Raw genomic sequence first — 20,842 nt, forward strand, 5'->3', positions numbered from 1 at the left:
AAGTCAGACATGACTGAGCAACTTTCACTTCCCATCACTTCAGAAGGATAACAGAGAAAGAGAAAGGGACAAAAAAAACACTTATTTGAAGACATAAGAGCCAACTACCTTTTCCTGAGGAAGGAAACAGACATCCAGGTCAGGGAATCATAGAGTCCCAAACAAGATGAGATTAAAGAGATCTGCACCAAGACATAATTAAAATGGCAACAGTTAAAGAGAGACTCCAGGTAAAAAAAAAAATCCATTCAAAATCACATCAAAACATAAAGTAAAATAACTAGGAATATACTTAACCAAGGAGATGAAAGACCTATACTCTGAAAACTATAATATACTGATGAAGGAAACTGAAGATTACTCAAAGAAATAGTAAGGTATCCCATGCTCTTGGATTGGAAGAATTAATACTAAAATAGTCATATTACCCAAAGCAATCAACAAAGCCTTTGACTGTGTGGATCACAATAAACTGTGGAAAATTCTGAAAGAGATGGGAATACCAGACCACCTGACCTGCCTCTTGAGAAATTTGTATGCAGGTCAGGAAGCAATAGTTAGAACTGGACATGGAACAACAGACTGGTTCCAAATAGGAAAAGGAGTACATCAAGGCTGTATATTGTCACCCTGTTTATTTAACTTATATGCAGAGTACATCATGAGAAACACTGGACTGGAAGAAACACAAGCTGGAATCAAGACTGCCAGGAGAAATATCAATAACCTCAGATATGCAGATAACACCACCATTATGGCAGAAAGTGAAGAGGAACTAAAAAGCCTCTTGATGAAAGTGAAAGTGGAGAATGAAAAAGTTGACTTAAAGCTCAACATTCAGAAAACAAAGATCATGGCATCCGGTCCCATAACTTCATGGGAAATAGATGGAGAAACAGTGGAAACAGTGTCAGACTTCGTTTTTCTGGGCTCCAAAATCACTGCAGATGGTGACTGCAGCCATGAAATTAAAAGATGCTTACTCCTTGGAAGGAAAGTTATGACCAACCTAGATAGCATATTCAAAAGCAGAGACATTACTTTGCCAACAAAGTTTCGTCTAGTCAAGGCCATGGTTTTTCCTGTGGTTATGTATGGACGTGAGAGTTGGACTGTGAAGAAGGCTGAGCGCTGAAGAATGGATGCTTTTGAACTGTGGTGTTGGAGAAGACTCTTGAAGTCCCTTGGACTGCAAGGACATCCAACCAGTCCACTCTGAAGGAGATCAGCCCTGGGATTTCTTTGGAAGGAATGATGCTAAAGCTGAAACTCCAGTACTTTGGCCACCTCATGCGAAGAGTTGACTCATTGGAAAAGACTCTGATGCTGGGAGGGATTGGGGGGAAGAGGAGAAGGGGACGACAGAGGATTAAATGGCTGGATGGCATCACTGACTCAATGGATGTGAGTCTGTGTGAACTCTGGGAGTTGGTGATGGACAGGGAGGCCTGGTGTGTTGCGATTCATGGGGTTGCAAAGAGTCGGACACGACTGAGCGACTGATCTGATCTGATCTGATCTGATCAAAATATCTATGATAGTTCTTACAGAACTAGAATAAATAAACTTTATATGTAACCACAAGACTTCAAATTGCTAAAATGATCCCAAGGGGAGGGGGGAAAGTTGATGGTATAACCCTCCCAGACTTCAAACTATATTACAAAGCTACAGTAATCAAAACAGTATGTTGTTGTCATAAAAAATAGATCAATGGAACAGAATAGAGAGCCCAGAAATAAACTCATATATCTACAGTCAATTCGTAGAACATGCAATGGAAAAAAAGACAGTCTCTTCAACAAGTAGTGCTGGGAAAGTTGGACAACTACATGTAAAACAGTAAGATTAGAGCATTCCCTCACAACATATACAAAAACTCAAAATGGTTTAAAGACCTAAACGTAAGATCTGAAACCACAGAAGAGAACTAAAACTCCTAGAAGAGAACATAGGTGGAACAGTCTTTGACATAAAGCATAACAATATTTTACTGGATCAGTCTCCTAAGGTAAAAGAAATAAAAGCAAAAATAAAATAATGGACCTAATTTAACTTAAAAGTTTTTGCACAGCAAAAGAAGCCATTAACAAAACAAGACAACCTATCCAATGGGAGAAAATGCTTGCAAATGATGAACTAACACTTCATCATAAGTACTTAATATCCAAAATATACATCTCATACAACTCAATATCAAAAAAAAATCCCAAATGGAATCAAAAAGTGGGCAGAAGACCCAAATAAACATTTTTCCAAAGAAGACAAAAGATGGCTAACAGGCTTGTGAAAAGATACTTAATGTCACTAATTACTAAAGCAATGCAAATCAAAACCACAGTGAGGTATCACTTCACTGTGTATATGAAGGGCTATCATCAGAAAGTCTATAAATAACAAATGTTGGAGAGAATATTGAGAAAAGGAAACTTTCATACATTGTTGGTGGGAATGTAAATTAGTGCATCCATTATGGAAAACAGTGTGAAGGTTCCTTTAAAAACTAAAAATAGAACTACTATATGATTCAGAAATCTGTTGCATTTCTATACACTAATAATGAACTATCAGAGAAATTAAGGGAAAAATCCTATTTACAAAGGCCTCAAAAAGTATAAAATACCTAGGAATAAATTTAACCAAGGAGGTGAAAAAAAATGTACTCTGAAAACTACAAGATACCAAGGAAAGAAATTGAAGATGACAAAAGAAAAGCACACCATGCTCATGGATCAGAAAAATCAACATCTTTAAAATGTCCTTACTATCAAAAGCAATCTACAGATTCAATGCAATCCCTGTCAAATGCCCAAATGCCAACGGCAGTTTTCACAGAACTAAAACAAACAATCCTAAAATTTTTATAAGACCACCAAAGACCCCAAACAGCCAAAGAAATCTTGAGAAAGAAGAATAAAGCTGGAGATATCATGCCCCTGGACTTGAAACTATACTACTACAAAGCAATAGTAATTGAAACAGTATGGTACTGGTAGAAAAATAGACAGTTATCAATGGAACAAAATAGAGAGTCCAGATATAAACCCACTCCCATATGGTCAATTAATCTAAAACAAAGTAAGGAAGAATATAAAATGGGGGAAAGACAGTCTCTTCAATAATGATGATGGGAAAATTGGACAGCTACATGCAAAATATGGCCTTCCCTAGTGGCGCTACTGGTAAAGAATTCTCCTGCAATGCAGGGGCCACAGGAGACCCAGGTTCAATCCCTGGGTCAGGAAGATTCCCTGGAGGAGGGCATGGCAACTCACTCCAGTATTCTTGCCTGTAGAATCCCATGGGCAGAGGAGCCTGGGGATACAATCCATAGGGTCATAAAGAGTCAGACCAGACACGACTGAAGAGACTTAGCACACACACACATGCAAAAGAATGAAACTGACAACTTTCTTTCTTTTTGGTGAGAAGAAAAGTTTATTGTTTGATTTATTGTGACAGGTGGTTTTACCTAATTGGATACTATCACTAATCTTAAAATTTTGCTATTGTATTAACTGAAATCAAAACCTCATTTCATGCTTAATATTATTTTTGTTAAATCCACGTCATTCTATTTGTTAGGAATTTCATAAAATACCTTGTTCAGTTCAGTCACTCAGTCATGTCTGACTCTTTGTGACCCCATGGACTGCAGCACACCAGGCCTCCCTGTCCATCACCAACTCTCAGAGTTTACTCAAACTCACATCCATTGAGTCAGTGATGCCATCCAACCATCTCATCCTCTGTCGTCCCCTTCTCCTCCCACCTCCAATCTTTCCCAGCATCAGGGTCTTTTCCAGTGAGTCAGTTCTTCACATCAGGTGGCCAAAGTATTGGAGTATCAGCTTCAGCATCAGTCCTTCCAATGAATATTCAAGACTGATTTCCTTTCAGATGGACTGGTTGGATCTCCTTGCTGTCCAAGGGACTCTCAAGAGTCTTCTTCAACACCACGGTTCGAAAGTGGTGAACACAGTTCAAATGTTCAACAGTTCAATTCTTTAGCGCTTTAAAATACCTAAGTTTCTTAAAAAGCCCACCCCTGCCAATGCAAGAGACATGGGTTCGATCCCTGGTCTGGGAAGATTTCACAAGTTGCAGAGTGACTAGACCCATGCATCGTAACTACTGAAGCCCAAGTGCTCTAGAGCCCATACACCTCAACTGCTGAGCCCACTAGCCCTAGAGCCTGTGCACTACAATAAAGAGTAGCCCCTGCTCACCGCAACTAGAGAAAGCCTATGCTAAGTAACAAAGACCCAGCACGGCCAAAAGTAAAAATAATCAATTAAACAATGAGGATGTAGCCTTTGAAGATAAGAAAGAAGGGTAATTGAGTTAGGGGGCAGAGCAGGAATAAAAGCTCAGATGTGAGAGGGAGGGAGTCTTGAAAGCTACTATCCCAAAGGGAACACTGCCTTGCTCTCTGGAAAAGTCTTAATCTTAGAATCTGTTCCCTCCAGTTAGCCCTATCATCACTCTCACCAGTCCCTTGCTATGCTTCAGTTCTACCATCCTCTGCCCTAGTTCCCTGCCCTGGCCTCAGTCTCCTCCTGATATCAGGGTTCAATTAGAGAGACTGAACCAACAGCGGGGGATAGATAAGTAGGTAGATAGACAGACAGACAGACAGACAGGGATTTGACCTTATGCAAGTGGTGGAGACATTAAGCAGTCCCTAATATTATTGTCTTAGTGTCTGATGCTGCCACTCAAAGTGCAGAGGGCAGGCAGTTGTTAGGAAGGGAAGACAGATGTAAATGGGGGAAAGCTAGCACAAGCTGGAACAAACTTGCCTCTGACCTTATTGGTATGAATGCCCACAAGAGAAGCTGGAGCTAAACACACACATGGCCCAGGAGTTGCAGAAGTTGATGGAAGAGCCAGGAGAAAGTGCAACACTTGCTGACCTGGCTGCTGCCCTATGCAAACATGATGTGCTAGCAGCCAGCCAGGGACAACTTGCATGACTGGCAAAATGTCAGCCACCTCACTTCTGGATTTTAGACGTTCTAATAGATATGTAGAAGTATTCCATTATTGTTTCAATTTGCAACTCCCTGATGACATTGTGTTGAACAAGTTCTCGTATGCTTACTTGCATTTATCTGTATATTTTCTTTGGTGAGACATATGTTCATAATTTTTGTCCATTTTTAAACTGGATTATTTTCTCATGGTTGAATATAAGAGTTCTTTGTATATTTTGCGTACAAGTCAATAATCAGATATGTGTTTTGCAAATATTTTCTCCCAATCTGTGATTTGTCTCTTTATTCCTTTAACAGTCAATACTTTCTAACACTCCTTGAAAGGCTCAGAGACCTGCTAACTGCTTTTTTTAATAGCAAAACAACCCACAAAAGTTGGAAGGGTGGAGACGTTTGAGAGAAATCAAAACTGTTGAAAAATCAAAATGGTGAAGTAGAAGCTGCTAATCTTTCTTCCAGGAAGCCCATCTGGATTTTACATCAGCCCCAGGCACCCTCTTCTGCATCTCAGCCCATAAGAAGCATTTGAAGCTCAATTCAGCTTCTCCCTGAAATCTGCTATCTCAATGGAAACCTTGTAGTCCCCTTGTTCCTGGAGCAGAGACTCAGCTGACCCTTGGACACCTCCTTGACTCCTCACACCCAGTGTTGATAACATTGTTGTCAACATCTCCTCCAAAGCTGTCCCTTCTCTCATCTCCCCATATCAAGGTCTGTTCCACCTAATCTCCAGCCTAGAGTGCTGTATTTCACCCCTCTACAGCCAGTCAACTTCACATGAGATCCACTCAGTTACCTCTCTACTCAACATCCCTACAGTTGTCCAGCACTGTCCTCAACACCCTCCTCTCCCTCACCCTGCTCCATCCTCTTCCCTGGGTTCCCAGCTTTTAGTCTCACCCCGTCATCTTTCTCCCCCATTTGTTTATTCAACAACTATTTAGAGATTCAGGCTCTGTATTGGACACTGAAGACAGTGATTAATGACACAATCATATTGAGTGAGAGGTATTATTTCTCAGGACCATGTCTGAGGCTGAGTGGGCTCTCCAGGACTCCAGCCCTAGTATTAGCGCTTTCTAGGGGCACTCCACAGACCTCTCACGTTCCTTGACCCCAAAGTGACCCACCCCTGCCGCTTATGTCCTATCCATCCCCACCTGGTGATGCGTCTACTTCCCTCACTGAACTGTGAGCTCCGTAGCATGGAGACTGGGGCTGTCTCAGCCACCGGGGTGTCCCCAGCTCAAGGTCAGCTCACGAATGTTACGGATTGGTAAGGACGAACGAATACCTAGAAGAAAGTATGCCAGGGAAATATTAGGCTCATGCCAACTGCCCCCGTCCCTCGCTCAGACCTGACACCCTGTTTCTGAAATCAAAGGGCAGTAATTTTGGCATCCCCTCGCTGGATTGTCATCCTCCTAGGATGAAAGTCCCATTTTGTCGAGAAAATGAAAGGAGGCATTAGGGACCTTTAGCCTCTTAGGGAACAGCTGGTAGTAGGAAGGAAGACGCAGAAGGCAAGCGGATCCCACCGTTTCTTCAAGTTCTTTCATCTTCGCTCACAGGAACCCCGAGGTAAGAGAGCTGTGGGTCGGCTCTGAGACCCCGCAGAGCGGGAAAGCCCCCATCTTCCTGGAGACCGTGGCATCACTTCCGGCGCGTGCGTGACGTCAGAGAAGGACGCCACACTGAAGAAGGGGCGGGAGGCAGCGGCCTGGTCACTGTCATGGAGCTAGCGCAGCAAGCGCGGGAACTGGGTTGCTGGGCGGCGGAAGAGATGGAGGTGCCCGTGGCGGCCCGGGTCCCGGAGTCGACGCTGCGCAGGTGAGAGCCGCTCTGGGAGTGAGGACTCCCCACCCTGGAGATGGAGTCTCCCGGGATGAGACCCACGTCTTCATCCAAAACGCGCCATCCTCCCCTTGCCCCTCTGCCCCAGTGAAAATAACCTTTGAGGGCGCTGCTGCCGCAGTGCAATTAACCCTCGACGGCGCTCCTGCCCTGCAGGTAGTAAATCCAGGCAGAGGATCCTGAATTGAGTGAGGGAGTCCTGGTGGTGACTCCCACCCCCATCCTCTGAGGCCACCCAGAATGGGGTCCCTTGCACTAGTGGGGATCCTCCATGAGTTAGTAATAAAGCTCTCTTTTATCAGTGTGAAAATTGGATTTCCAGGGTAAGGCTGTCCCTCAGTACATCACCACCCACCCTAGCTAGTGAGGACACTCAAGTCAGCAAAGACCGCCCCATTCGAGACCGAATGTATAGGAGTAATGACCCACAACTGATCATGAGAAGGCCCTTTCTGGCAGTGTACCCCTCACCCCACCTCTGGAAGTAACTGGAGATAATCCTTTGCCAGGAGAAATGGAGCACTCCACCAGAGAATGAGAATACCCCTATCCCCAGTGAGACGCCCACCCTCTCAGTGGCTGAGAACTCCCCAGGAGGAAATACCTTACCCCTAAAAGTATGGGCCCTCCCTCCCGTACAGATGAGAATTCCCTAGTAAAGGTCTTACCTCCTCACCACTCTGTTAGTGAGGATCCTCCATCCTGTGTGATGGCCCAGGCATACCTTTATATGCTGTTCCCACAGGCTGTGTCTGGGCCAGGGGGCCGACATCTGGGCCTACGTTTTGCGGCACGTGCACAGCCAGAGGTGAGCCTGGCCACAGAAGGGAAGCTTTGGCAGAGGAGAGGACCCAGGAGAGCCCCACTGTAACTCCCCTTCCTCCTGCCTCTCCATTTAGGAACGTCAGGAAGATCCGGGGAAACCTGCTCTGGTAACTGGTCCTCAAAGCTGTCCCTTCCTGTCTTCCCCAGCCCCATCAAGCCATGTCCCTGCCCCCAGCCTCACACCTCCTGTCTCTCCCCTGGAAGTCCCCATCATCCTCTCACTCTGATCTCATTTCCTCAGGTATGGCCACCAGGACAATCCAGAGGTGAGAAGCATGTGCTGCAAGGTTTTATTTCATCCAAAAAAAGGACTTATAGATCTTCTGCTCTGGGCCCAGCCTTGTGCTGGGTGATGCCAAGGGTCACTGTGTCACAAGACAGCCCGATCCCTGCACTCACTTGCAGTCCGGGGGGAGGAGGCATGAGCTGTGAGTGGGGGGACATGGATATGAGGCATCAAAGCCGGTGAGGTTGATGGGAGAAGAGATGGGCTTGGGAGAAATGCTGAGGCCAGTATGGGACCCAGCATGTGCATGGTGCCCAGGTGACATCTTGGGGGAGGCTTCCAGGAGACCTCAGGACTCCTGGTTTGGGGCTCAATGGGAAGATGAGGACTGGGACAGAGACAGGAAACAGGTTGGGGGGACAGATGAGGCAATCCCAGAAGGAAGGAGGGGGACATGATAGTACCCTGGTGCTCTTCTTCAGGCACTGAAACTGCCTGGGGAAAACCCTATGCCATGTAACTGGGCAGGTAAGAGACTACTGCCCCACAGAGAGCAGTCAGGCCATGCATCTGACCCTGTACCTGATTCCACCAGGCCCGCCGGAAGTTGGAGTTGGAAGCCGATGTTGCCCGCCTGCGGGCAGAGATCCTGGAGTTAGACCAGAGCCTGGAGCTGATGGAGCAAGAGACTGAGGCTCAGGGTGACCCATGGGGCTGGAGAGATGGGCAGCAGAATGGGGTGAGGGAAAGCGCTGATGGCCACCCTTGTTCCTCTCACAGACATGGCCATGGAGCAGAACCTACAGAGAATGCAAGATACCCAGCGCCGTGCTCTCCTCCTCCGGGCTCAAGCTGGGGCCATGCGAAGACAGCAGCGTGAGCTCCAGGATCCCATGCAGCGACTGCAGAATCAGCTCAAGCGCTTGCAGGACATAGAGAGGTGGGCTTCAGGTGTCCAGGGAGCATCCCTCACCAGGGTGGGCATACAGACATTCTTAGAGACCCAGTGCTCTGCCCGGACCCCTTCTGGGTTCTAGAATTCTGAGCTTCACTCCATGGAGCCAGAAATTTTTGCCGTCTCAGCCACCTGTTTTTTCAGTGCTTAGCATGGTGCCAGCTGTATATCTAGAACGCCAGTGCTGGGGGGAGAAAAAAAAAAACAGTAAACGGGACAGTCCTGCCCTCATGGAGCTCACACTCTGATGCAGAGGAGACAAGTGCTAAACCAGGACACAAACAAACCCTATAATCAAGGGTGGAGATGAGCGCTATGAAGAAAAGGTGATGTAGAAAGGGAGAGGGAGATGCTACCCTAGGTACAGTGGTCAGAGAAAACCTCTCTGAGGATGTTAACATTTGAGTTAGGGGAGGAATTTCCATTGAGAGGAACAGCAAGAGCAGAGCCCCCTGAGCCTGGCATGTGGGAAGAACAGCCAAGAAGCCAGTTCAGCTTAAATTTTGAAGGCAAGAGGCAGAGTAGTAAGGGGGTAGGTTGGAGAGGTGGACAGAGCACTGTGAAGGCATTGGAGTTTTATTCGGAGGCTTGGTTCATGCCCTGGCTCAGCTACTTACAGCTGTGTAACTTTGGGCAAAGTATTTAACTGCTTTGTGCTTCAGTTTCTAAGTTCTGTAGAAGAGAGATAATATTAATATCTATTCTAAAGGGTAGGTATGATAATTGAGTTAAATCAAGCAGAGTGCTTAGAAGCATTCTAATTGTTGTTATTCTGTGTGTGATGGAAACCCATTACGTTTTCAAAGGTTTTGAGCAAAACAGGGACTGTTTTGATCTGTCTGAGGTTTTAACAGGATTGTTGGCTTACTGCTGGGTGGAGAACAGACTGCAGAGGGTAAGAGCAGGGAGATGGATGAGGAGATTAATGCAGTCATCCAGCTGGGAGGTGATCTCATCTGGGGGTTGGCCTCTGAGATCCAGGCTCAGTGATCCCTGTGACTAGCTTTGCTGGCAGCAGGAGGGAACACCAACCTCTGTGCTGCCAGCCGCCTCCTCCCAGGACCCCCAGCCCCAACTGAACTCCTCCCTCCAGGAAGGCCAAAGTGGATATAAACTTTGGACCCTTGATATCAGCAGCCCTGGGCCTGGAGCCTGCGGTCCTGGTAAGAGTCCTGGGCCAGCGGGGAGAAAGGTTGGGTGTCCGGGGTTAGATGGACCTCTGGGCCTCCCTCATACTACACCCTCTTCTTCACAGCACGATGTCCGAACAGCCTGCAGCCTCCGAACCCAGTTCCTGCAGAGCCTCCTGAGTCCTCAGGCCCAGGGAGGCGGCGTTCCGTGAGTAGCCCTCGGCCACCAGAGACCCTGTAAAGAACCTTGTTACAGACACTACCTCTGGGCTCTGTCAGCCCCAGGCCCTGCCCTGACAGGGCTCCCAGGCTGGGAAGAGAGGAAGCAGACCTTTAGAGATAGTGACAACCCAGGTAGGTAGGGCTCTCAGAGGGTGGGCAAGCCTGGGAGGCTTTGGGTACCTAAAGGAGGCACCTTACCCAGCTAAGGAGGCAGAGAGGATGGGTGCTTTGGTGAGGAGGGATAAAAGGTTGAGAGGATGTTCCAGGTAAACAGCACACATGAAAGGGTCCAAGGCCAAGGCATTGATATGCTGTTAAGTGGGACACTCAAGTCTAGCTGGTATAGAGGAACCTGGTTTCCAGTCTTTAACATGGGGACAGTGACAGCCCCTATCTTACAGAGTGGTAGTGATCATTAAAGGGTGAATTAATGGTTCTTGTAACATTCTCTGTCCTCCTTCCCAACTCCACAGAACCCTGCAAGATGACCACTTTGGAACTTCCTACCAGCAGTGGCTTAGCTCAGTGGAGGTGAGGGGCACTCTCAAGAAAGGCTACACCCCCTGCCCCATGATTAAACCTCAGGGTGCCAGGACCTCACTCATGATCCCTACTCCTTCTCCATGGAGTCCCAGCTCGCAGCCCTGCCCCCATCCTGGCCTGACTTCACCCCTCTCCCCACCAGAGCCTACTGACAAACCACCCACCAGGCCACGTCCTGGCTGCCTTGCAGCATCTGGCTGCAGAGCGGGAGGCAGAGATCCAGTCCCTGTGCAGTGTGGATGGGCTCCAGGATATGGAGAGAACCAGGTGAGGTGTTGGTGTTCCCAGTCAGCGCAGGGCAGGTGGCTGGGTGAGCTGGGACAGGTTAGGACCAGGCAGGGTGACCTGCCAATGGGAACTGAGGCCCAGTAACCAGTCTGGCAGGTAGGCTGACACTGGTTACCTACAAGGGGACAGGGCTTCTCCCACTACAGCTCAGCCCTTATTCTCAGGTCCCAGGCACCAGACCAGTCAGACTCCAGCCAGACCCTGCCATCCGTGGTGCATCTCATCCAGGTGACCCCCCAGGACCCTTCCCAGGACTCCATCCCCTTCTCAACCCAAAACACCTTGGTCCCCTCCCTGCCAGGGACCATGTCACCCTGACTTTGTGCTCACTCCAGGAGGGCTGGCGGTCTGTGGGTGAGCTGGTCACCCAGCGGGAACCCCTCCTGAAGGAGCATCAAGTCCTGACCCTGCGCCTCCAGGGCCTGATGGAGAAGGCTGATAGATGTATCCTGGGATCCAGCGAGAGGTGAAGAGTCTCCAAGGGCTATGGTCTCTAGGCCATGTCTCTCCCAAGGGTCTTAGAATACAGACTTCTGCACCCTGGCTCCTGTTTCAGTCTTCCTGCTTGCTCTGCTGGGTTCTCCCTATGTTTACGGCTCCTTGTGCATCCTTGTGCCTCTGATCTCCCTGCTCCGGCGAGAGTCTTAGTCACCTTCCTTCTCCTTTGGTCTTTTCTCCTTGGGCCGCAGGCAGACTTTGGTGCTGGGGCTCCGGGTCTGTGCCCTGTGGGCTGAACTCAAGGCCCTGCGTGCCCTGAGCCAGGAGCTGGAGGAGGCCACTGGGCGTCGGCAGATTCTGCTCCAGGAGCTACAGGCCAAACAGCAACGGATCTTACGCTGGCGGCAACTAGTGGTGAGAAGTGGGATTGCAGGAGAAGTGGCCAGGCTTGATGGAGGGCCTGAGTCAGACTGGGAGCCCTAAGGAGCCAGAACTGGGCCTCCTGGTGAGGGGAGGGGGCCTCAGTGAGACTTCCAAGAGAAGTCAGGGCCTGTGCAAAGGGGTGAGCAGGGGCAGAGGCTCGGAGGTAAAACAGAAAATCAGCCCATCTCCATGGCTTCTTGGTTGCCTAGGAGGAGACACAGGAGCAGATCCGCCTGCTCATCAAGGGCAACTCAGCCAGCAAGACACGCCTGTGCCGGAGCCCCGAGGAGGTGAGATGGGAGTGGGGGCCAATTCTGGGGAGGGCTGGGCCTCCTCGGGAGGGGACTAAGCAGCCTCACACTGTCCTTCCCATCCCTTTCCTTCCCCACAGGTGCTAGCTTTGGTTCAGCGAAAAGTGATCCCCACGTCTGAGGCGGTGGCTCCACAGAGCCGGGAACTGGTGCAGTGTCTGGAGCAGGAAGCCCAGCACCTGCCCCGTCTTCCTCTGGGCCCCTTGCTGCAGCACAGCCCCGGAGGGTGAGATAGGGGTTGCCACATACCCTGTCGTGGATGACTGCTATTCCCTGGGCCCACTCCTAAAACACAATCCTAGGGTTCCCAGGCTGCCAGACCTCACCCTCAGCCCTACCTCCAAGTTCCTGGGCCTCTGGAACCCAGCCTCTCTCTCAGCACCCCTCCCAACCTGGACTTCACTCCACAGATTGCAGCCCCTCCCCACGATCCTGCCATCCATCCACCAGCTGCATCCTGCATCCCCAAGGGGCTCCAGCCTCATAGCACTGAGCCACACGCTGGGGCTGCCTGCAGGAAAGGTGAGTGCCTGTCCCCTCGGCCCTGTCTTCCGACCCCAACCTCCGCCCCAGGTGACTATCCGTCCTCCTCCCTCCAGGCTCCGGAGCTGCTCCTCCCGAGGGCTGCCTCTCTTCGCCAGGACCTTCTGTTCCTCCAGGACCAACAAAGTCTCCGACGCTGGTATCTGCTCCACATGAAGACCAACCTGCCACCAGGACTGTCCACCCAGGGTAGGCCTGCCCCACTTCCTTATCCAGCATCTCAGCCCCTTCCCAGCACCTTTAGCCTCCAGAAGAAATCACAAATACCCACTGCTTACACAGTGCCCACTGTGCATTGAGGTCTCACTAGAGTCCTCTGCGCAGCATCCCCGGGGGTTCTCTCCATATCACAGAGGGCTTGCAAGCTGCCCAGACGGCCGAGCTAGATTCAAACCCAGGCCGTCTAACATGGGTCTGTGCTCCTAACCATTAGATGACACTGCTCATCAAACTGCCGAATATTCATCCATCATCAAACAGCAGTATACTTGAGTATACAAAGCAGTCTGTATAGTTAAACTACTGGATTCTTTTCTCAGCAGTCCCTCTTCCTTGCTGTATGGTCTCCCTCTGCCTCAGTTTCCCCTGCAGTGGACTAAGCATAATCATATTAATAACACCTTACAGAACGGCTGGGAAGACTCAGTCAGGTGGCCTGAACAGGGTGTTGAGCTGAGGCTGGCTGCAGTTAAGCATTCTGTATCCCTCGCATGATTCCAGTCTCCGCTCTCTGCACATGCACAGCCTCTTCTAGTCCTTACCATGAGGGAAGGGAGTGTAAGACTACAGAAAGGAAGCTAAAACGCAGAAGTCCTTTATTCCTGGATTCACTAAGCAAGTACTCACTGCGTATATGCCATGTGCTAGCCCCCGAGAATTCAGTGGGGAGAAAGGTGAGAGCTGTCCAGCCCCAGGGTGTCCCAATTGTAGAAGCAAAGAATTCAAAAGAGAAATAGATGGAAGAGGTGGCTTGAGAAGAAGTGAATCAGTATACTATCAGCAAAGCAGGAAGAGACCATTTTCAGGCCTTTGAATTTTTAGCTCCTTACCACCCCGACTCTTCAGTGGGCAAGGAGCAGTGTGAAGGAACAACAGAAACAGCCCAAGACGTGGCACAGCATTGTCTTACTTCGTGGGCATCAGGGACTTTTAACACATCTGCAACTGGAACTCAGTTCCCTTTAGTCCGGAAAGCAGTTCTGTTTTTTTTCCATCCTGGTTTCCTTCCCTTAATAAATGACCCCACTGCCCTCATGCAGGGGCTAAAGCCAGAAACCCAGGAGTCATCCGTAATTTTTCCTAGTCCTCTGAACCCCTACCTTCAACCTGTCAGTAAGCCCTGTGGGTCCCCTCTCCAGAGTGCTCCCATCTGCTCCCTGCCTCACTAGCCTGTGGCTCAAATAATTCCATCTGTGCCTAAGAGTGCCCAAAGAAAGGGCAAGTGTCATGCCTGAGATTACAAAGCCAGGAAGGGGTTCAGGCCCAAAGGGTCTGACCACACTGCTGATCTGCACTTACTCTGAGCTGGGCTTATTCTGAGTCTGTAGAGAGAGACTAGACGAGTCACAGTCCCCAGGGAAGACACCAGTGGAGGGAAGGACTGCAGCAGTCTGAGGAAGCAGCCAGGGTGAGGAATGCTGGGAAGGGCTTCCAGGAGGAAAGATGGTGTCTCCAGTGGTCCTGGGGGACAGTGAGGCTTTGCTCCGGAGTAGTGAGCAGAGGCCACGTGGTGCATTCCTCAAGTACTAGGCTGAGAGCTTGGGTGGTCTTGAGGCGCTGAGGCGCCTTGGAGGGTTCCAAGCAGGAGAGGGAAAGGATCAGGTTTAGGCCGTGAGAGCACTCTGGCTGCCACATGAAGGGTGGACCAGTAAGAGGCTGAGGCTTGGAGCTAGGAGGGAGGCTGGGGGGCAAGCAGAGAAGCAGGTAGGACACTGAGGGATGGACCATGGAGACTGAGGGGGCGGGAGGAAGGTGTTCAGAGGATGCCTGGGGCATGGTGGGCTTGCACCTGGTAGGAGGACCTGGGAGGAGAGAGAGGCTCAGGAGGGATGCTGAGGTGAAGACTAGATGACCGGAGACAGTGACTCATTAGCTGCAAGGTACCCGGGAGCCCGAGGATTCAGTGCTGCCCCCTGGGTTTCTAACCTACAGAGCTGCTGCGGATCCAGGAATCCCAGGAAAAGGAGCAGAAGGAGAGCCTGGGACAGGCTCTGAAGCGGCTGGAGAACCTGCTGAAACAAGCACTGAAGCGAGTCCCCGAGCTTCAGGGAGTTGTGGGGGACTGGTGAGAGGGGGACATGACGAGGTGGGGGCTGAACTGGGTGCAATGGGCAGAACTTAGGCCGGGGGAGGGGGTGGGGGGCTGGTGACAAGCAGACCGTGGTGTTGAGGGTCAGCTAGTGAACGTCTGGAGGTCCTAGACCTTCCCTTTTAACCCCATCCCCTTCTCCAGGTGGGAGCAGCCAGGACAAGCCGCCCTTTCCAGGGAGCTCTGCCAAGGCCTGTCGCTGTCCCAGTGGCAGCTGCGCTGGGTCCAGGCCCAAGGTGCCCTGCAGCAGTTGTGCAGATGAAGAGGTAGCTCAAAAAGAAGTCAAGAGCTTCGCACTTGTTCATCCCAACACATCACTTCCCTTAAGACCTCTGGAAGCACTGCCTGGACACATCCGCCCATGGTCTCTACCGCACCTGCCGCCCACATCCCGGCTGTTCTCGGTGGTTCTCTCAATTGCCTTGCCCTGTCCTGTCATTGCACTAAAGCCCAGACGAACGAGATACTACGAGCCCCACCCTAGCTGAAACTCGCCTCATCGCTTTTACCCTCAGTAAGAAATAATCAAGTGCCTGCTGTAAACACTGAGGATCCAGCACTGAAAAAATGGACAGAAGCCCCAGCCTTCAGGGAGTTATTCTAGGACAGGAGAACAAACCGCTGACAGAATAAGTAAGCAGAATATCTAGTACATGGAAGAACTATGAGAAAAAGCGATTGCAGAGGTGCAGTGTTAGAGGACTGCGCAGCAAGGTGACACTGTAAAGGCAGTGAGGAGGAAGCACCCGGCTATTGAGGAGGGCCTGCAGGGGGAGACCGCAGCGCATGCAGGGGCCCCAGTTCACGTGTGTTGCTGCGAGGGCTGAGGAGGCAGTGTCGCTGTTGGAAGAAGGGAAGCTTTAAGAGATGGGATTGTCTTTGAGTTTTTATACAGTTGTTTTTTTTTTTTTACATTTAAATCTTTGAGCCATTTGGAATTTATCCAGATGGATTCCATTTTGTCTTATTTTAAGCACTTACTAAAATTCTCATTCAGAGCAGTGGTCACCTCTAAGGGAGGGGTGGGTGGCAAGGAGGAGACAAACTTCCTAGAGTTAAAAATACATTGTGTGTTGAAGGTGGTGAGGGTTACACAGGTGTACGGATTTGTCAGAACTAATCTCGCTGTACTCGTTAGGTCTGTGTATTTCACCGTGAACTATCTTCAATTTGTAAAGTAAAATTTTACCCACCTAAACTTTATAAAGTAGATTTAGATATTTTTCATACACAAAACTTCCATGGCTATTTGGGTTGTATCTGGGTTGTATCTGTTTTATCTGGCTGTATCCAAGACCGCTATCCGTCTGACTCTTGTGTGCCAACCCCACAGCGTTTTAATTTTAAAGGCTGTGTAATATGTCTTAACTGCAATGACTGGTTGCCATCTTGCGCTTACTTGTCAGTGTTTCCCTGTCTCTACTTGCTGTCTTTTTCTGTTAAGTGAAATTATACCAAATTTGGCTGGTTCCTGAAGAAATACATAGATAGGAGTTTTACTGGGGTTGCAGTTAGTCTGCCAGTTAGGGATATTTGCCATCTTTGAGATTTTAAACCTGATTTTCCAGCTCCCTTCCCATAGCGCCTCTCTCGACCTCCAGAGCACCCTCGCTCCCAGTGCCCCTCCTGTCCCTCGCTGCTCTTTCTCAGTCTTCACACACTTGCTTTCCCACATGCCACCTTAGTGTCCCCGCCTCCTTTTTCTTCTCTTCGTCTCACTTCCCAGCCACCTCCCTACTGAACAAGGTGATCCTTACCCTGTCCTTGCTTTTTTTTCTGTAACATAGCTTCTAACATATACTATTTTATCTTTTATTGTCCTCCTCAAACAAAATGTGACCTCCACGAAGGCGAATTCCTCTGTAAACTAGAACCTGGACAAACTGTCTTCAATATGATTTGAAATCCATATGCAATAAGGGAAAATAATACTGACAAAAACATAAATTTTTACATGATTTTTTTTAAAAAAGGCAAAGTTAACAAGAAGGCTAATTAGGGGGAAATATTTGCAGTTTATACCATAAAAGGATGTGTGAGTGTGTGTGTATGTGTGTGTAGTGTCAAAATGGAAAAGAAAAGTTCCAAGTCCATAGAAAAATGGACAAAATATATGAATGAATAGTTCTCAGAAAATATGCTCAAAATCAATAAGAGAAAAGCTAATGAAAACCCCACTTTGATACATTTCCTACCTATCAGACAGGGAAAAGGAAACCTGGGATTTGGGCAGCTCCCTCTGTCGACAAGGCAGAGGGAAGCAGCACTCTGATGTATCAGTGGGTATGCCATATGGAACACCTGTGAGATAATCTCCAGCAAAACTGTATGAGGACCTGCTCTTTGCCAAAACAATGCTACCTATAGGAATCTGTCCCGAAGACATACTGGGCGAAACATAAGTTGTGGGGCTTTGTACAAAACTACTAGATCACATCCTCAGAAAGTCAGTGGGGGTACAGAGGGGGCTGTTTTAGAATTAAAAGAGACATGACAGCCAAATGTAATGCAAGATATTGATTGTATCACAAGCTGTTGTGATTTTTAAGTGTTTGAGTTTGAAAGTAACATTTTTAAATCAATGGGGGAAGTTTTCATGAGAAATGGAAAATTGGTATATTGGAAAGTGTTATCTTTATTACATTTCTTTGGTGTGATAATGGTATTGTGGTTAGGTGAGAGAATGTGGACAAAGTATTAAGGATGATGTCTGCAACTTACTTTCAAGTAGTCTTCTTGTTCATAATACTGATTTTTTTATTTTGATAAAAGTTTAAAATTTTGAAAGCCAACATCATATATTTTGAAATTATATATATTAGACTAAAGCATATAAGTATCTATGCTAACACTACTGGGGACCAAGTTTTTAATGCAAGTGAAAAAAAAAAATATAAGAAGTAATACCCTGTGATCTTTCATTTGAATTGGAAATACCAGAATGAATTCATGGGTTTTCCTCTTTCTTAAACAAACAAACAAAATATATATAGTTCCCTAGCTAAGTCCACAGAAAAACTCTAGATACAACAAACCCAGTAACCCTCATGCCCAGGTTGTGGTCTCTAAATACCACTTCTGACTCAAAGGAACCAAGGATCCTTGGGGAAATAACTGATTCTAGTCTGGGGAAAGAAATGTGCAAAACGAGTATGAAGCATTTTGTGCCAGCAGCAAGGAAGTACTCTAAAACTACTGGGATTGAGTCAAAGGACTCAGAAGTCAATATGAAGAGGTTGTTGATTCTTAATCACTAAGTCATGTCCGATTCTTTGCGACTCCATGGACTGTAGCCCACCAGGCTTCTCTTGTTCATGGGATTTCCTAGGCAAGAATCCTCAAGTGGGTTGCCGTTTCATTCCCCAGGAGATCTTCCAGACCCAGGGATGAACCCAAGTCTCCTGCATTGCAGGTGGATTCTTTACCTCCGAGCCATCAGGCAAGCCCATTAAGTTTAATACTCAATAGAAACTTCACTTATCTTGAATCTAAAATTTGTAGTTGGGCCTACATACTCACGCTGTGCTTTTACAGTACCCAGAAGGATGATAAATTTTGAAGCATTAATTGCAGTAGTTTGCACTACAGTCCATGCAACTTTTTGTGGATTCTTGAGGCGATCGTTTACAAAGGTCACACATACTGGCTGTGGCTGGCCTGGCTGCCTGCCATTATCTTTCAACAACAATTTCCCAAGTGAAATTTCAAAACAGACCATTGAGTCCCCATTTTCCAAGATCCACATCATGCTCACAGCCAGGACAAGGAAAAGCAGTTGTCCTAGGGGTCAATGAATTGCACTTCCAGCCTGTGTATTTAGTAAATCTTTGTTACATCAGTAGGAAAATGAACAGAATGAAAGAAAAGGAGGAGTCATGTTTTGGAAAGATAGGTATCTAAATATATGTATTCCAAAACAATACTCAACATGGTTCCATATTGATTTATGTACTAAAAAAATTGTAATGGTTTTTCCTTGGCATATGAAAGATAAGCCAAAGCTACTAGTTATTAAAAAGAAAAGAAATTCTATAACAAATCTCATAAAAACCACATTAAATCAAACATGTGAACTAAACACATAATGCAATAGTACACAGGGTCAAGATCTTTTGAAAGTATACAGCTAACCTTTATAGTTACTTTTATATATCATACCCAAAGGAATCTGGCTTGCATTTAAATGAAAACATCCTCGACGGATAGGAAATCAGTTTATACATAGAAGAGCAGGAGTCCTTACCCCAGCCATGGTCCATGGATTGACTCTGCTGCTGCTGCTAAGTCATTTCAGTCGTGTCCGACTCTGTGCAACCCCATAGACGGCAGCCCACCAGGCTCCCCCATCCCTGGGATTCTCCAGGCAAGAACACAAGTGGGTTGCCATTTCCTTCTCCAATGCGTGAAAGTGGAAAGTGGAAGGGAAGTCACTCAGTCGTGTCTGACTCTTAGCGACCCCATGGCCTGCAGCCTACCAGGCTCCTCTGTCCATGGGATTTTCCAGGCAAGAGTACTGGAGTGGGGTGCCATTGCCTTCTCTGGATTGACTCTAGGAAGATTCAAATAGTTTAGTAAACCATTTAAAATTGTATGGAAAATTTTGCATCTGTGTATCCATACATATTGGCTAAAGATGGGATATTTTGAGCAGCAATTAGAATGACTTGAAGCACATACATATGTTTGAAAATGTAAGTTTATATTGATATTCATACACATATACCTCATTGGTCCTTTGAAGGGTGCTAGGTAACCAACTCATTTCTTCCCTCCCTCCCATAAAATAGGGAAAGAATCAGGCATTTTCTGTCTTCCTTCCTGTTTGTGAAAAAGTAACCAAAGTTCTGAAAAGAGGAAGTTTATAAAAGTCACTAATGATTTTAGAATAATAAAATTTGAAAACCACTATCTTCAATACATTAATGGCATAATAGATACAGGTGATGATGATCAAGTGCTGCTAAAACTTAATGGAAGGACTGGAAGGGCTGATTGAGCTTTTTTAAATGGATGAACAGGATGACACTGCTGATCAATCTTGGCATCACTGAAGCAGGACAACCAGACACCACCCACTCCTGACAGGACAGTGGTGGTGCTTTAGCCACTAAGTCATGTCCAACTCTTGCGACCCCATGGACTGTAACTTGCCAGGCTCCTCCATGGGATTCTCCAGGCAAGAATACTGGAGTGGGTAGCCATTTCCTTCAGGGGATTTTCCCAATCCAGGGATCAAACCTGGGTCTCATGCATTGCAGGTAGATTCTTTACCGGACTGAGCTACATGTAGGATTCAATGGCTACTTTATAACAGCACTACCTCTTAAGCATTCTTTTACAAAATTAAATCTAAATCTAAGCTTCTGTCAAGAAAGGGAGAGGAACAAGTGAAACAATGTAATCAGTTAAACCCAAAATATGAGAAATCCAACAGGACAAGTGATCAGTTTCTCCAACAAATAGGGGAAAAAGAGAGAGAGAGAGGATCTGGAGGAGAAAGAAAAGAAAAAATGAGGAAGATAAAGAGAAGGACATTTTTCGGTTAAAAAAAAAAAAAAAGACTTAAAAGCTGAAACAATTTGAGCAACAAAATAAGTATTGAATAATAACCAAAAGTATAAGATATCCATGAGTCCATACTGATACAAATGATTTACTAATTAAATGAAGGGGGTAGACTAGACATCCCCTATGCAAGAAAAAGAGCTTGAAAAGGTTTTTTGTTTTGTTTTTGTTTTAATTGAAGGATAATTGCTTTACAATACTGTGTTGGTTTCTG

General features: G+C 47.3%; 1 protein-coding gene across 1 annotated transcript; it reads left to right on the forward strand.

Annotated features, from left to right (window-relative positions):
• The first annotated feature begins 6,662 nt into the window (after window positions 1-6,662).
• On the forward strand, window positions 6,663-17,855 carry HAUS5 (HAUS augmin like complex subunit 5). The gene is made up of 19 exons (XM_061388017.1): window positions 6,663-6,827; window positions 7,597-7,659; window positions 7,751-7,783; window positions 7,918-7,942; window positions 8,498-8,603; window positions 8,683-8,842; window positions 9,951-10,020; window positions 10,113-10,195; window positions 10,683-10,740; window positions 10,895-11,019; window positions 11,205-11,268; window positions 11,376-11,506; window positions 11,730-11,892; window positions 12,111-12,191; window positions 12,293-12,438; window positions 12,623-12,734; window positions 12,812-12,944; window positions 14,907-15,039; window positions 15,208-17,855. Exons 1-19 carry the CDS (start codon window positions 6,730-6,732, stop codon window positions 15,323-15,325), a joined length of 1,902 nt encoding a protein of 633 aa, XP_061244001.1. The 5' UTR covers window positions 6,663-6,729; the 3' UTR covers window positions 15,326-17,855.
• Window positions 17,856-20,842: the final 2,987 nt, after the last annotated feature.

Source organism: Bos javanicus, chromosome 18 (assembly GCF_032452875.1).
Source record: "Bos javanicus breed banteng chromosome 18, ARS-OSU_banteng_1.0, whole genome shotgun sequence".
NCBI classification, from domain to species: domain Eukaryota; kingdom Metazoa; phylum Chordata; class Mammalia; order Artiodactyla; family Bovidae; genus Bos; species Bos javanicus.